This window comes from Thunnus thynnus, chromosome 7 (genome assembly GCF_963924715.1).
Source record: "Thunnus thynnus chromosome 7, fThuThy2.1, whole genome shotgun sequence".
Lineage (NCBI taxonomy): Eukaryota > Metazoa > Chordata > Actinopteri > Scombriformes > Scombridae > Thunnus > Thunnus thynnus.
Window position 1 is genome coordinate 5,484,682 of NC_089523.1, and position 13,713 is coordinate 5,498,394.

Consider the following 13,713-nt stretch of genomic DNA (forward strand, 5'->3'; position numbering starts at 1 on the left):
TCCTGTCATATCAGAAAGTTGACGTCGGCAGAAGGCGTGTTTGCTAATTCTTTGCTCCAGTGGTCCTCAAATCCTTTAATTATATCCATGTATCTTATTGCTGTCTATTACTGCTGCAACACTTCACTGCTCCGTCTTATTCTGTGATAATGTTGTGTCCACCTTTCCCACTCCCCTGTGTGTACAACTCTGCAACTCTGGCTGACAGTGTCAAAGCCAAATACACATTACATACCTGTATACAAAATACGTACCTGTCACTACTTGCTTACATTGGATTTGCTGAATCTAAATATGTGCTGAATGATCGATGGATGACTGAACATGAAGCTCCATTGAATGATTTTGTTGTGCCAGGTGCATTTCCACCTCCTTTTGTTCATACCTTGAGAAAGGCCAAGTATACAATAAATCCTCTAAATTGCACTTATTAAATCAATTGATTACCTATGACTTGTTGCTCTTTTCCAGAGTAGCCTGGGGTGATGATCTTACCATACAATATCTAAATAAGGGATGAGTGATGCATGATATAGACAATAATCTATCAAGATTTTACATTTACATGATTAATCAATTAAATTTGGCTTTGTTGGGGTTTGTTGTCTCACATACAGTTCCCTAGAAAGTCCTTTATCTCCTGTGTTGCTTGTTGGCTGTTTGCAAGCTTTGTCTGTCAGTGGTTTGGTGCAGGGCAGGGAGTGTACAGCTGCCTGCTGTGACTGGAAACAAGGTTGGTGAGAGCGATGAGAGTAAATCTAAGTAGTAAAGCTGCAGGCTGTGAAACCAAAAGAAAGAGCTGAAAGGTGCTAAAATCCAAATTCAGGGTAGAAGTTAACTACGACTCCTAAGGTGCATTTCAGGAAGAATCAGCCAATCACAGAGCTTAAAATTCAGTCATGCATGGCTAACAGTAGCAGAAGCTAAAGATTACGGTGTTGAGAAAACTGATTTTACAATCTACAGAGTGAATCAGTTTATTTCTGGGTCACTTTTGAGTGAATTCAGCATCTATGTCTATTGTTTACGTTGTTTACGACAAAGCGTTTTGAATTCATTACGCTCTGATTCGCTGCCAAGCAGTCGCCTGATTTTACATCCAGCCACTGACAAGCAGCAACATTAGCATTCATTTACATTCTCTGGCCTCCTGTTGAATGTCAGGTGGTCTGGTATTTTTAGATGTACTTATATAATATGATAATTTTTCAGCATGAATGTACTACATACTCAACCTATTGTCAGATTTGTATATAGAAGACCTCTAGACTTGTTGGCAAATGTGCCAACAAGTCTAGAGGTCTACCTAGCTACCTACCTAGCTAACAAGCTCAATATTACATCAGTCAGATGAAGGCTAACAGGAGAAAGTCCAATGTAGAAATGAATCACGTCTACTTTTGCTCAGTTAAAAAGTTGCAAGTTTACAACCAGCTGTTCTCATCACAGCTCCTTTAGTGCTGAAGACTTGCAATATGGCCACCTGAAGGTTTTCCTCATCAGCTGCTCTGTAATTGAGTTGATAGTCTGTGTGTCTCTTTGTCTCTGTGTGTCCAACAGGAGGGCGACTCTCTCGGAGCGATGGAGAAGGTTTGTCGTCAGCTGACCTACCATCTCAGCCCCCACTCTCAGTGGAGGAGACAAGGCCTGCTCAAGAGGAAACCTCAGGCCTGGTGAGCCTCTATGTGTGTGTGTGGCAATGGTATAGTATGTCACTGTGTTTGTTAACATCTCAGTGTGTCACCAGTGTGTCATCATCTGCTGCCCCTTTGGATGCCATGGAGACTTCCACTGATGTCCCTCTTTATTTTCTCACTCTCACAGTTGGAAATGAAACCAGTTCCTTCTGTCTACCCTTCTCTCTCTCTGTTAGCCTTTTAGTATCCCTCTCCTTGTTTGTCATCCATCTTTTTAAATCTGCATTGTTACCTTAATTGTATCTCTGTTTGTATTATTTAATTTGTATTTCAGTGTGACATTCAAAACTTATCAAAAATCTGAACCTGTGTTAGACTGCCACCTTTCTCTGTGATTTTTCCTCTTTGCAGCTACATTATGTAGAAACCTCATTTTGAAGGTCTGCAGCCAAATGAAAATGGAAATTTGGATGGATTTGATATATGCAGCAGTGTTACACAATATGCAAATCAGCCATCAAAAGCAACTATAAGCGACCAAGCCGTGTTTCACCAGGTCTGTAAAGCATAGCAAGCAAATAATGATTAAACTAAGCTCCATGTCAAAAGGGCATCTTTTCATGTACGCAGAGCACCGTATTCCACTGGCAAAAGAGCACTTTGAAAGCATCTGACGGCTTAATTGAATTTATTTCTTGGGTTAAGGCATAACACAGATAGAGTATCCATAAATGTAAATCCACTGGCTATCACTCAGGAGAAAAAAGAAAAAGCTGTTTTTCTTGATGGTTTTATTGGTCTTTGCTGGAATTTCATTTCTCTGCTCTCTGGTGCATCTGGTGCACAATTTTTATTTGTTATTTTTTAATTGTCATGAATTATCACATGCAATATTAGCAAACAAATTAAAAAGTAGATTACATTAATTATAACCTTCCACGACCAAGAAAGAAGTGGAAAGCAATATGTGCGATGAATGAAAGGAAATGAGAGGTTTTGAATCTCTTTACACTTTTAAAGTTAGAAATTTAGAAATTAAAGTGAGACACATTTTGATATTGCTGGCATCTTAATTTTCAACTCTTACTGTGTCAATTGACAGTCTAAGTGAAATTTGCTGGCAGAGAAAAATGTTGGAGAGAAGAGTAAATGACGTCGTCTTGCCTCAGAACACTTAGATTTTGGTGAATGAGACATTTGGAGTAAGTTATTTTTCAGTTTTAGGACTCTCATCTATCTGACATTTCAGAGAAGGAAAGAAAAGACATAACAATTAGGAGTACATGTATACCTGAGTAAATATTTTTCTTCATTTGTAGACATAGCCATCAGATTTCACCTGATATCCTTTACAGCATAATATTCATATTTTGTGGTGGTTTTAAATGAAGAAGTAAGGTAACTGAAATATATCAACCATATCAATAAAAAAGTAATAAAACATTCTAACACATAGAATCATATCAAATTTTATTATAAAAAGGATTTAAAGGCTTTATTTCTGTTCCATTCACTGCAACCTAAATCTAACATGGAAACATTTAGACCTGCTATAAAATGCATCCTGGTGGGAGCAGAAGGTATCAAAACGACATTGTAGCAGGATATATTTCGAGAGAAGATTCCCACTGCTGTGTGAAAGGAGCAACAGTAAGAAATGAAAGTCTCTCCTCCTCAGGTGTCAGCATGAACACCAGGTGTCACACCCTCAACAAAACAGACTATTTGCAGACAAATAATGTAGAGGGGGTTTGTATCGGGAAAATAATTCTTCAGTATGGGTACATTGGATCCCAGGTGTCAATGACTTCACAGTAAACAAAACTGATAGATTGTTTTTGTCTTATAGAATACTTTGCTCAGCGCTCAGCTTTAGATGCAATGTCTTTACCTATAATGGAAATAAATGATAGCCGCAGACGAGAATGAGTTTGATAATTATCTTAAGTAATTCTGTACTGGTGAAGGGGATTTAATCAAAGCAGTGTTGCAGTCGGCACTTCAGGCTGTCATGAACTCCAGTCAGAGTGATTAGCTAGAGAAGAGACAGGGCTCATTTACTCTGCATCGCAGGGCAAGAGATGAGATTGAATCATCCTTTTGCATGAAACACACACCATTAACGCCCTCACACACACACACACACACACACACACACACACACACACATATCTCCATGAAAAATTATGTCTGCCCCTCCTGGAGTCAATGAAGAAAGGTGACAAACATTTGATAAACTGCAAAGGCACCAAACACTGACGATCCGCTCAGTTGTCCATTACAGTTTTGGATTGTTTTGTGGCTTCTTGTGTTACCCAACTACTAAGACTACAAAAATTACACTGATTTTCAGTGATTCCCAAAACAAGGGTACATTTACCCCAGGGGGTAATTCTGCCGTTGCTAGGGGGGTACATGGAAAGAATATAGAGGCCAGTGTTGCCAACTATTTTCAGTGGGAAGTAGCTAAAGACTGAAGGAAAAGTCACTAGATGATGTTGCATGCTAATTTACATATCTGTGACATCATTACATAATTATATACATACAAGATTTTAAAAAATCTAAAGAAAATTAAGTTAAATTAGACTAAACTGACTGAAACTAGCTATGTCATTAGTTATTTTTTTCAAGCAGCTCCTCAATGTGCATCTAAATCTACCAAATAATATTTAAATCATTTAGAATAAAAACAATGTGGATTAGTGATTGGTCAGTAGGTACACACATTCATAGCTTATTCATGACTCTGTCTGGCTGATGATAAGTCCACTGAACTTGCTGCTGCTCTGTCCCACTGAACACAGTCAATCTAGAGAGCCAAATCAGCTCTCATTCATTGAGAAATACTGGCCACTTCCTTCAAGAAGAGGAGACAAGGTCTGTCCAAAAAGTTGTTAGATATGTCGCTGGCCACTTTTTTGAGAAGAAGTCGCTAAAACTAGCGACAAAGTCACTAAGTTGGCAGCACTGATAGAGGCATTTAAAAATAGTTTTGATTGAAAAGACATATCTGTGTTTAGGAGGAAAATACACATACAATTGGGATTACAAATTGGTGTGATGCTGATTTTTAGTAAGTTAATTGTGCAGTACATACTTCCCACCAACCTGGGTCAGCTGTAACACCACAAAGCCATGTTTTCAAAGAGACTGTATGAAAACTAATCGTGAAAAGTGAGCAGCAAAGTGGAAATGGTTAGCTAAAAGTAATGGATAAACTTTAAAGAGTCCTTAAAATGCAATGATTAAACACTTTTAATGAGTATTCAAAATTAGTAGATGGTGAAATAGTTAGCTAAACATAATTAGTAAACATTTGAATTAGTTACCTAAGATTAATTAATATACAGGTGAAATAGCTTGCTAAGAGTAAGTTGAAATAGCTAGCTAAGACTGATGGATAAACAGTTAAAATAGTTAGCTAGTGGTGGATAAATGGTTAAAGGGTCCTTTTGCAGGTTCAAGTTGTAGTTGTAGGAATGCAAACTTGACCAAACCTCAACAGTGACAATGCAATTCTATGAAAAAATTATTGCAACAATATCCACTCATGTAGTGTTACTTGACATCCACTGTGAAACCAGCTGAAATGAGCATATTTGGCACATTACAGGTGATGTCAATGAAGGGATGAGCTCATCTGACAGATGTGATGGTACATCAGACAAAGAAGGTTGGGAACCACTGAGCTAGATGGTCGACTATAACAAGCATGTTTATATTTTGGTCCATACCGGACAAATGACTTCAATATTCTTATCATGTGGATTCCTTGGATCTAGCCAAGTATAGTCAGTATTTCCACTAGATTGCATTATTTACTCCAAACGTTTTATCACTAACAGTCAAAGTTGCATCAAAATTGATTTCTTCCCAAATCTGTTCAACAACATAGACTTAGTATGTGACTAAAGAGAGTATTGTGATTCCAATTTTCAACAGATTTAACACTCAATGTATGGACCTGAATATAATACAAAATATTTTCCTGGAAACATTGGGAAACATGGACTCTTCTTACATTTGAGGATTAGACAATTAAATGTGATTTTTCACAGTAATCATCCTGAAAAAACTAGACATAGGAGGGAGTTTTGAACCCAGGTTATTTTTACAATACACCTTCTCAGAATGTCATGTTAGCAGATGGCGAGCCAACTAAACAGTCTTAAAATAGTCTTTTCATTTTCCAAAAGCCACTTCTTAGAGCTTTAGCCACTATGCAGCTGAAAAGCTTTGAATATCACCAGCCAGCTGAATCAAGAAGTTAATACTGATTTTCCTTGAGATAGCAGCAATGAATTAGAAGGACCAGACAGCTGTTTGTCATGTTTTCTGCATTATTGAAAAAGTTTTATGTATTTTATGTGACATTATAAAGCCCATATATGAAGGATTTGAACATTTCTAATTTTGGTGACTTCTATTGGTAGTATCAAAAAACACTGATGCTTTGTATTTACTGCTATAATGGGTGGCTGAAATACACTCTGCATGTTGAAAATACTTCAAATGTCATTTGAAGCTAGTATTACCTCCTAAGAACAAGCAAGTGAAAAAGTACAAGATGATAAATAAATTGTACTAGTGTAAACAGTGTTAGTGAGCATACCAAACTGCACAATGAATAATTGTCTATTGTCTACATATTAGTCATAATGTTGAGATATAAAATGGGCGACAGATTGGAAGACAGATTTTTAATTAAGTCTGCAGGAGCTGAAACAGATATTGGCATCTCACTATGACAAATTTCCTGAGGGTCTATCTATAACTGTAAGTGTGTATTTCATTATCTGAGGGTAAATTGGTCTTTTGTCATCTTTAACCTCCTAACAAACATCATACAGTAACCTCCTGTACCATTAGTTACAAGGATAAATTGTGATTTAATGAAAAACACCTGTCTCTGTTTCAGTGTGTGTGTGCAACAAATAATGCTGTAGACTGTGCACTGTACAGATCTCAGGTTTTAAAGTCATCACAATCATTGACTGTAGCAACTGAAATATGCTTTTTTTTAGCCTTTACTGTGTGGTTTGCATTTAACCTGAGTAAAATTCTAACACAGTGAATACAGCAACACAAGGTCCCTTTTAACCTTTCAAAAAGGTTTTATGACATACCATCGAAAAAAGAGGACAAACAGCATATTCTGTTTGGCTCAATAGAACCTCCATCAGGCCAACCATGTGATATTATTCAGTTTTTATGTTTGTATTCACCTGCAAATTTTTAGTTAAAGGGGACCTGTTATGCTCATTTCCTGCTCTATATTTTTATTCTGGGACTCCACTAGAGTAACTTTGCATGATTCGTAGTCCAGGAAACTTCTTATTTATCTTACACTGGCCCTTTATGAAAGGCTTTGATTTTTTTGTGAGTAGTTAAATAGTTGCAAAAGCAGAAAGAGTCAAGAAAGTTGGTGATCCTTCATAGAAAAATCTCTCTTCTGGAAAACAAACTGCACTATAATTTGTCTCCTTTGGATAAGTTTGCTTTCAGATCCCCAGGTTCAGGTCTTACATCACATTTCCTGCTAAGAGTGTATTGGACCGAGAAGGGGGTGTGATCAGGTCCAGCTGGGCCTGGCAGCTCTGGATCTGATCTGTAACTTTTTATCTGAGATCTCAGCGATCCCAATCAGAAAAATGACACTGTAGCAATGAAAATGGACATTGTTGCTGTTTAGGAAAGCGTGTATAAAATGTAAATCAATTGGCTGGCACTTTGTTATTGTCTGTAAAACAAGAGTAACTGTGGTTGTGAGTTGCGGAGAGAAAAAAAGAAAGATTAACAAGGATTACTGTTCATTGTCTGGCTGCTTAACAACAGCTCCTTTCAATGTACTCAACAAGTCTGCTCAGTGGTTTGAAATGAGGCAGCTGCAGAGCTGAATATGTGGAGCAGCCAGCAGACCTGGACTCCTCTCTGCTTTACAACCGAGGTCTGGGACCCTGCAGAAAAAAATGTGAGGTAAACAATGTGACAGCATATATTCTGAGGGCAGGGTTACTTTTTTAGCAACATTGGGACAAGACATTTCTCTTTAAGAAAGAATTTGATTGATTTGCCTGTCAGCTGTGTTTGATTGAATTCATGGTTGTGTGGGAGTGGGTGGGGTTGTGCCAGGAAACAGAGAAGCAGATGGAAACAAGAAAAACCCAACAGGTCTCAAGCTCACACCAACATATTACCCCCAGTATCATCATTAGATAATCACAATCGATGGCTGCATTACAAATCCAGCTATTTCATATTGTAATTCTATTTATCTTAAAGGTTAATTCCAGTTTATTACAACTGAGTTTAAGTTCAAACATTCAAACACTGATAAAACTATTGTGCTCCACAATAGCAGGCCAGCACTGAGAGGATCAGGAAGAGCTTCTACTCTTAGGCCACTAGCATCCTAAATGAGGTCACTGCCTAAGACCCCCCCACCCCCCCGACCTGTCTGCCTGTCTGTCTCTGTACCCGTCTGTGTGCCAACCTTTCGGCATGTCTGCCGCCTGCTGACTGGCTGGCTGTTGCTGTCACACCAACAGATTTATTGGCTGCTTCCCACCTGTGCGCTGACAGCCAGTAGAGAGAGAAGTGGAGTGTTGACTCAGGATATCTGTGCCTCTCTCTGCTCTTTTTTGCCCCTTCATTTCCCTCATCTGTGTCATCTCACCAGCAGGCAAAAAAACAAACAGGGATATTTGCCCTAATATAAATTTAAATCTTTATGTCTGTGTGGCAGTAAAGGACATGAAAAATCAATATAGGGTTTGACTGCTATGGGCCACAGTTTTAATTTGAAGCAACTGATGGCTTAACACCAACAAATATTTGATATTCTGTATGATTTGACAGAAACCCCTGCAGAGAGAAAAGCAGGCAAAAAGCAGTTATTGGAAATGTAGAATTGCTTATTTCTAACCCATTTTCCTGTCTGTAGGAAGTCATTGATTTTCCATCTTGCACCCTTTCACACTCAATCACTGCTGCTTTTGTTATGAAGCTCACCACTGATCAGCAGTTGAAGAAGACTCTGTCTAAGGGAAGTTATTTGTGTAATTTTTTTGATGAAAGCATGCAGCAGCTTCTTAACAACAAATAAAATTCCTTTTCATTGGTCATTTTGATTGTGCAATATAATCTCTTATTCAGACATTCCACAAACCACAAAGAATGAATTCCTTTCTATGGTAGGCATAAAACTTCTCCTCCACCCAGAATCAAGTTATATCCATGTCAATATTTTTATAACATCACTGTAATGTGAAAGAGATTGCTTGTAGTGACCAACCCATGGAGTTGTCATTTGATTCTGTATTTCCCATAAGCTTTATGGAGCATTTTACCGTATTTCAGCTCATTATTTTGCTTCAACAGTCCGCAACTTCACTGTTATGATTCACTCTCACAGCTCTCATCAACCTCATTTCCAGCAACAGCAGGCAGCTGTTTTCAGCAAAAAGCTCTAATAAACCCATTGAACGTGACCTGCACAGCAGACAGAAAAAATTAGCAACTAGCTGGTGAACATAGTGGAGCATTAAGCAGCTACAGAGACAGATATTTCCCTCAGGGGTTGGAGACCACTAAGCTTGAACTAACAGCTTGTTCCACTGCCCCCAAGCAACCAAAAAACAATTAATACTGCTTTAAATAAATCAGACTTACATGCTGTTAGTTTTCATCACAATTAATAATTTACAATATTATTGACAGTTAAAATCAAAATCAATATTTAAAACTAATTTTACCATTTTCTAAATCTATCCAAATCAGTCTAGCCCAGTGGGCTTTAGCATTTATTGGCCCTCAATACACAAGTAAACAAATGTTATGAAGTATATAGCCACTGTGGATAACTTTGAATGTCTCAGCTGTCATTACGAGGCTGTAGGTTTTCACTCTTTTAAGACAAGAAAGGAGAAATGTCTCCTGGGTATTTTGTGTCAGTATTCATTCATCTTGAAATTGTATCACTTTCATTTCAAGCTTTTGTAACAGCAGTCAGAACATCTATTTTAGTTAATGAGTTCTTTGTTTCTCCTTTACTCCTCACCCCCACCCTTTACTGGCTGCATAGCACTCTGGCCATTTGTTTTCCTCTTGTGGGAGTAGAAATTGGTTTCTCTGCCTCATCTACGATGGATTTACCCTTGTATGGTGTTGGACACCATGCTGCAGAAAAGAGCCCTTGTTCTTTCTGTTTCCTGGTAATGTAGATAACTGCAGCATTTTCTAATGTCAAACTCTGTTGTTGGATTGCAAATATCTAGATATCATTTCAGTTTTTCTGTTTGAAATGCTATCGATGGGGAAAAGAAAAGAAACACTGGTATCCACAGAGTGAAGAGAAGAGACCTGACAGACCTCTATTATTGTACATAAAAGCAATAGCTTAATTAGTATGTATCCTCAGTTTGAAAAAGGATGAATTTTAGCTGTCCACATGCTCGCAGTTGTCAAAATTATTTGAGATAGGAAGGTGAACTTCAGTCTTTAAATATTAATACAGACTATAACTAACCAATTTTTGAGATAATGAATTGGAATGAATGGATTTTAAAATGAATCCGAACACTTCAAAAGCACTCGGATTTAAATTCTCAATTTAATCCAAATCTTTTTTTTTTCTCTTTCCTTGACTTGTCCTCTGAGTCATTCTCTCTGCCCTCCCTATCAGGTCCCAAATTGTCCACCTCTGCTTTCCCTCACTGGACAGCATAGTTAGCTCAGCAAGTGTGACCTGCAATGCCGTTGCTGGCTTTACAATAGCTCTTCTCCCTTTTCAATGGGCCCTGTTCCCCAACATTATCATTGTTTTGTGTGTTAAATCATCATTATATCAGTCAAGTGTTTCCGTTCATTAGTCGGTTAGGTTTTTTTAATAATTGAATACATCGGTTGATATGTGTGGTTTATCTTTGTTTACAGGTTTATGATCTGGTAGAAGGGTCAGCCCACTCTGTATGTTCTTTCAGTCGTTCTGCTTGTGTTGTTGGGGGTAGATCAGCTGCTCAATCAGGGAGACTGCAAACAGGTTTATATCATTAGGTCCTCTTGGCAGTGAAAGACTGGACATTTTAAGGATATGAGAAGGTAAAATTGTTCTGTAGTAAATGACATTTGGTTGAATTTATTAACTGTGTGCTTATAGTAGACTGTGATTGTTAGCAGTAACAGAACGATCCAGTGTTCATAATTGTGTGGTGTTCTGTGTGCTTTGAAAGTCTTGTATCTGTGTAGCTCACCCCCATACTTACCTGAGCAGGTGGTAGGTTCCAGTTAGGTGGTGGCAGCTTGCTGTGAGGCTGCAGATTTTATTGTTTGTTTGCTTTGGCTTAAGTTATTTTTGCCAAATTTCCCAATTAATAAATATCACCTTTTTGTGCACATACTTTTTTGTGCCTGCCGACCTGCTTTGTTTAACATCCCTTTAAAAGTTTCCAGTGCTAAATACCATCTTCTGCCCTTTATATGGGGTGGCAGCAGTACAAGCACACAGAGGAAACCTGGAGAAAACAATGAAACAGCCATTTCTAAACATGTATGAGATTGTGAGAGAGGCACTGGTGATGCTGCGGAGTAGGAGATGATAAAAGATTCAGTAGAAAAGGTGATTCAGGCGGATTATGCTTTTGATAAATTTTAATGATCGCCTCTCACAAGGCTTAGAAGAAAAAAATGAATTTTTGAAAGTACCTTATGTCTCTATATGGTGTAGTGGAGCACATGTTTTTAATCCCACCACTTCCTTCTGTCTTCAACACATATTAAAAAGCTCAAAAACACCAAAAGGTGTTGCCTGTCCACTCTCTATAAAACATATACTTGTTTAGAAAATTGATGATCTGTCTTTTATTATGCAGCACACTGTCATATAAAGTATTGTGGTAAAGCACAGAAATTCCAATGTAACCTTTGCTGTCTGTGTCGATGATATAAAGCTCACTACTGTACAGTGACATAGTGGCACACCAGTCAGCTAATGCCATTCATGTTGAATGCATTCATATGAATACATAAACATTTCAAATTAGATAAAATAGTACTGATGGTTTGCCATTTCCATCTCCAGCCCGGCCTCCTCCACAATTCAACACCGTCATCTGTTTGCGTCTCAATATGACTCATGTTTATTCCTAGTGGACCAGTGACCTCTTGTAGCTGTATGAATAATGGTATTACCCACTGAACACCACTGCTACTGACACAGATAAAGATGCTTTGTACAGAGCAACTCTCAATTGTTGCCAGCGTGTTTTGTAGATGAACATGAGCCAACTGCTTCAGTCACAGTTTGGTTTCTGCTTCACCTCATTTAGCGGAAAGATTATAATCGAAGATATGACAATGTGATAAATACTTTTCTTTATGAGAGTAGTTGCGTTTAAAATTACTTCAGAGGGATTTTATGTGACATCACAAAAGTTACTCACTGTACTGATGGTAGCGGACAGTAGACGAGGTCCTCTGGTGGCGAGGACAGCTCAGAATATGCTGCTCTTAAAGATGTAGTAATCAATTGTTGTCCACTAGGGGGCAGAAAATCATCAAAGCAAGCTGCCAGATACACAGCCACATGTCCCAATTCCATACTAAATACTATCAACAACCGGAAATTACACAATACTTGTGCCACCCAACGTAAATCAAACAGTGACTTTAGAAAGCTACTGTCAATTAAACTTTTTAACATTTTTGAGTGAACTTAATTTTGTCGCTTTTAACAGTGTGAATGTACTACATACTCAAAACCTGCTTAGAATTGTAATAGGGGTAGTTTATCAAGTTGTTAGGGCTAATGTGTCACCTACCTAAAAGTTACCTACCTACACATCCAGCAGACACAGACCAAGCATTCATTTAGAGTCATGTTTCTGGCAACTTGATGAATGTACGTCCAATATTCACTCTTCTTTTAGCTTTGTTTTGACTTCCATCAACTCTTGAGAAAATATCTGTCTCTTGAGCTGCTAAAAGCTACACAGTCAGCCAGTCGCCAACTTTGTCTGTCTTCTGTTTGGTGCTGGGAGTGTGGTGTACAGTGGGTTTATCACAGCCTTTTTGCTGGTAAAGGCTGCCTACAGGGGTTAATAAGAGCGGAGAGGCTGAACTACATACAATAATTTTTTGATAAAAACAAAACTCTTAGCTAAAAGAAGCTAAAACGCTCAGTAGAGCTGCAGAATTAGGCGATAATTCTCTGACTCCTGCTCTGAGTGACTCTTCCAGATTACACCAATTCGATGTTAAAATATTAATGAATAGAAAATGAACAGAAAAACAAAAAATAGATCAATTATGCCCTCAAAATATCTACTATTTTTGCATTAGCAATACTTTTCTTCCAATTTTACAAAAACGAGAGATACTCATCCAAACATGCAAACATCCCATCACACATTAGTGTAGTGAAATCTTGCAAAATTTACCAATTTCTGTCTTTGTCCAAAAGAACTAAACCAATAAAATCTTCGTATTCAGTCACCAGAATTTCTGAGGGTCCTATGGTTCAGCCCCTTGGAGAAGTCTGACAAAAATACACTCATGCGGGTCACCTGGACAAGTGAGAACAATAGACCTGATGTCGGTGTTCGAGCTGATGTAGCAGCTGGGCAAGTGCTGTCCAATCAGTGTCATAGGTATCCATGTGTATGCTGACTTCTCTTCCACCTGAGTACTCTAGCAGCTGATTTCTCGCTCCTCCTCTGTGGTTGAAGTTGGCCTAATTAGTTTAATCAGATGCTGTCGTGATTGCTGGGAATGTGACTTTGCATAAATGGCACATGATCAGAAAAAATCTTTTAAATGATTTCAGTGGACTCAGTCATGTGTCTTGAAATATGTGACAGCTGCCCATTCAGACAGAGAATAGTGCTATTTCCTGCATCTTAGATCTAAGAAATGTTCCTCCTGATCGTCTGTTGTGGGTACTTACAGTAACACAGTCAGGGAGTCATAACCCTAACCGCTCACACGCTCTATGCTACCTTCGTAAACCTTGTTGTACAGGACGAGATGGAAGAAGGGGTGTTTTCTCACCTGTGCTGTCAAAGAACAGGAGAGGATC

At 38.3% G+C, this 13,713-nt stretch overlaps 1 protein-coding gene across 2 annotated transcripts in view; it reads left to right on the forward strand.

The window, feature by feature from the left end:
• The window catches only part of lrrc75a (leucine rich repeat containing 75A), a 63,149-nt gene that overhangs the window by 31,926 nt on the left and 17,510 nt on the right, over positions 1–13,713 (forward strand). For both annotated transcript variants that reach the window (XM_067593962.1, XM_067593963.1), the window contains exon 3: positions 1,561–1,673. In XM_067593962.1, the coding sequence (XP_067450063.1) occupies positions 1,561–1,673 (113 nt within the window). The remainder of the gene's footprint in view (positions 1–1,560; positions 1,674–13,713) is intronic.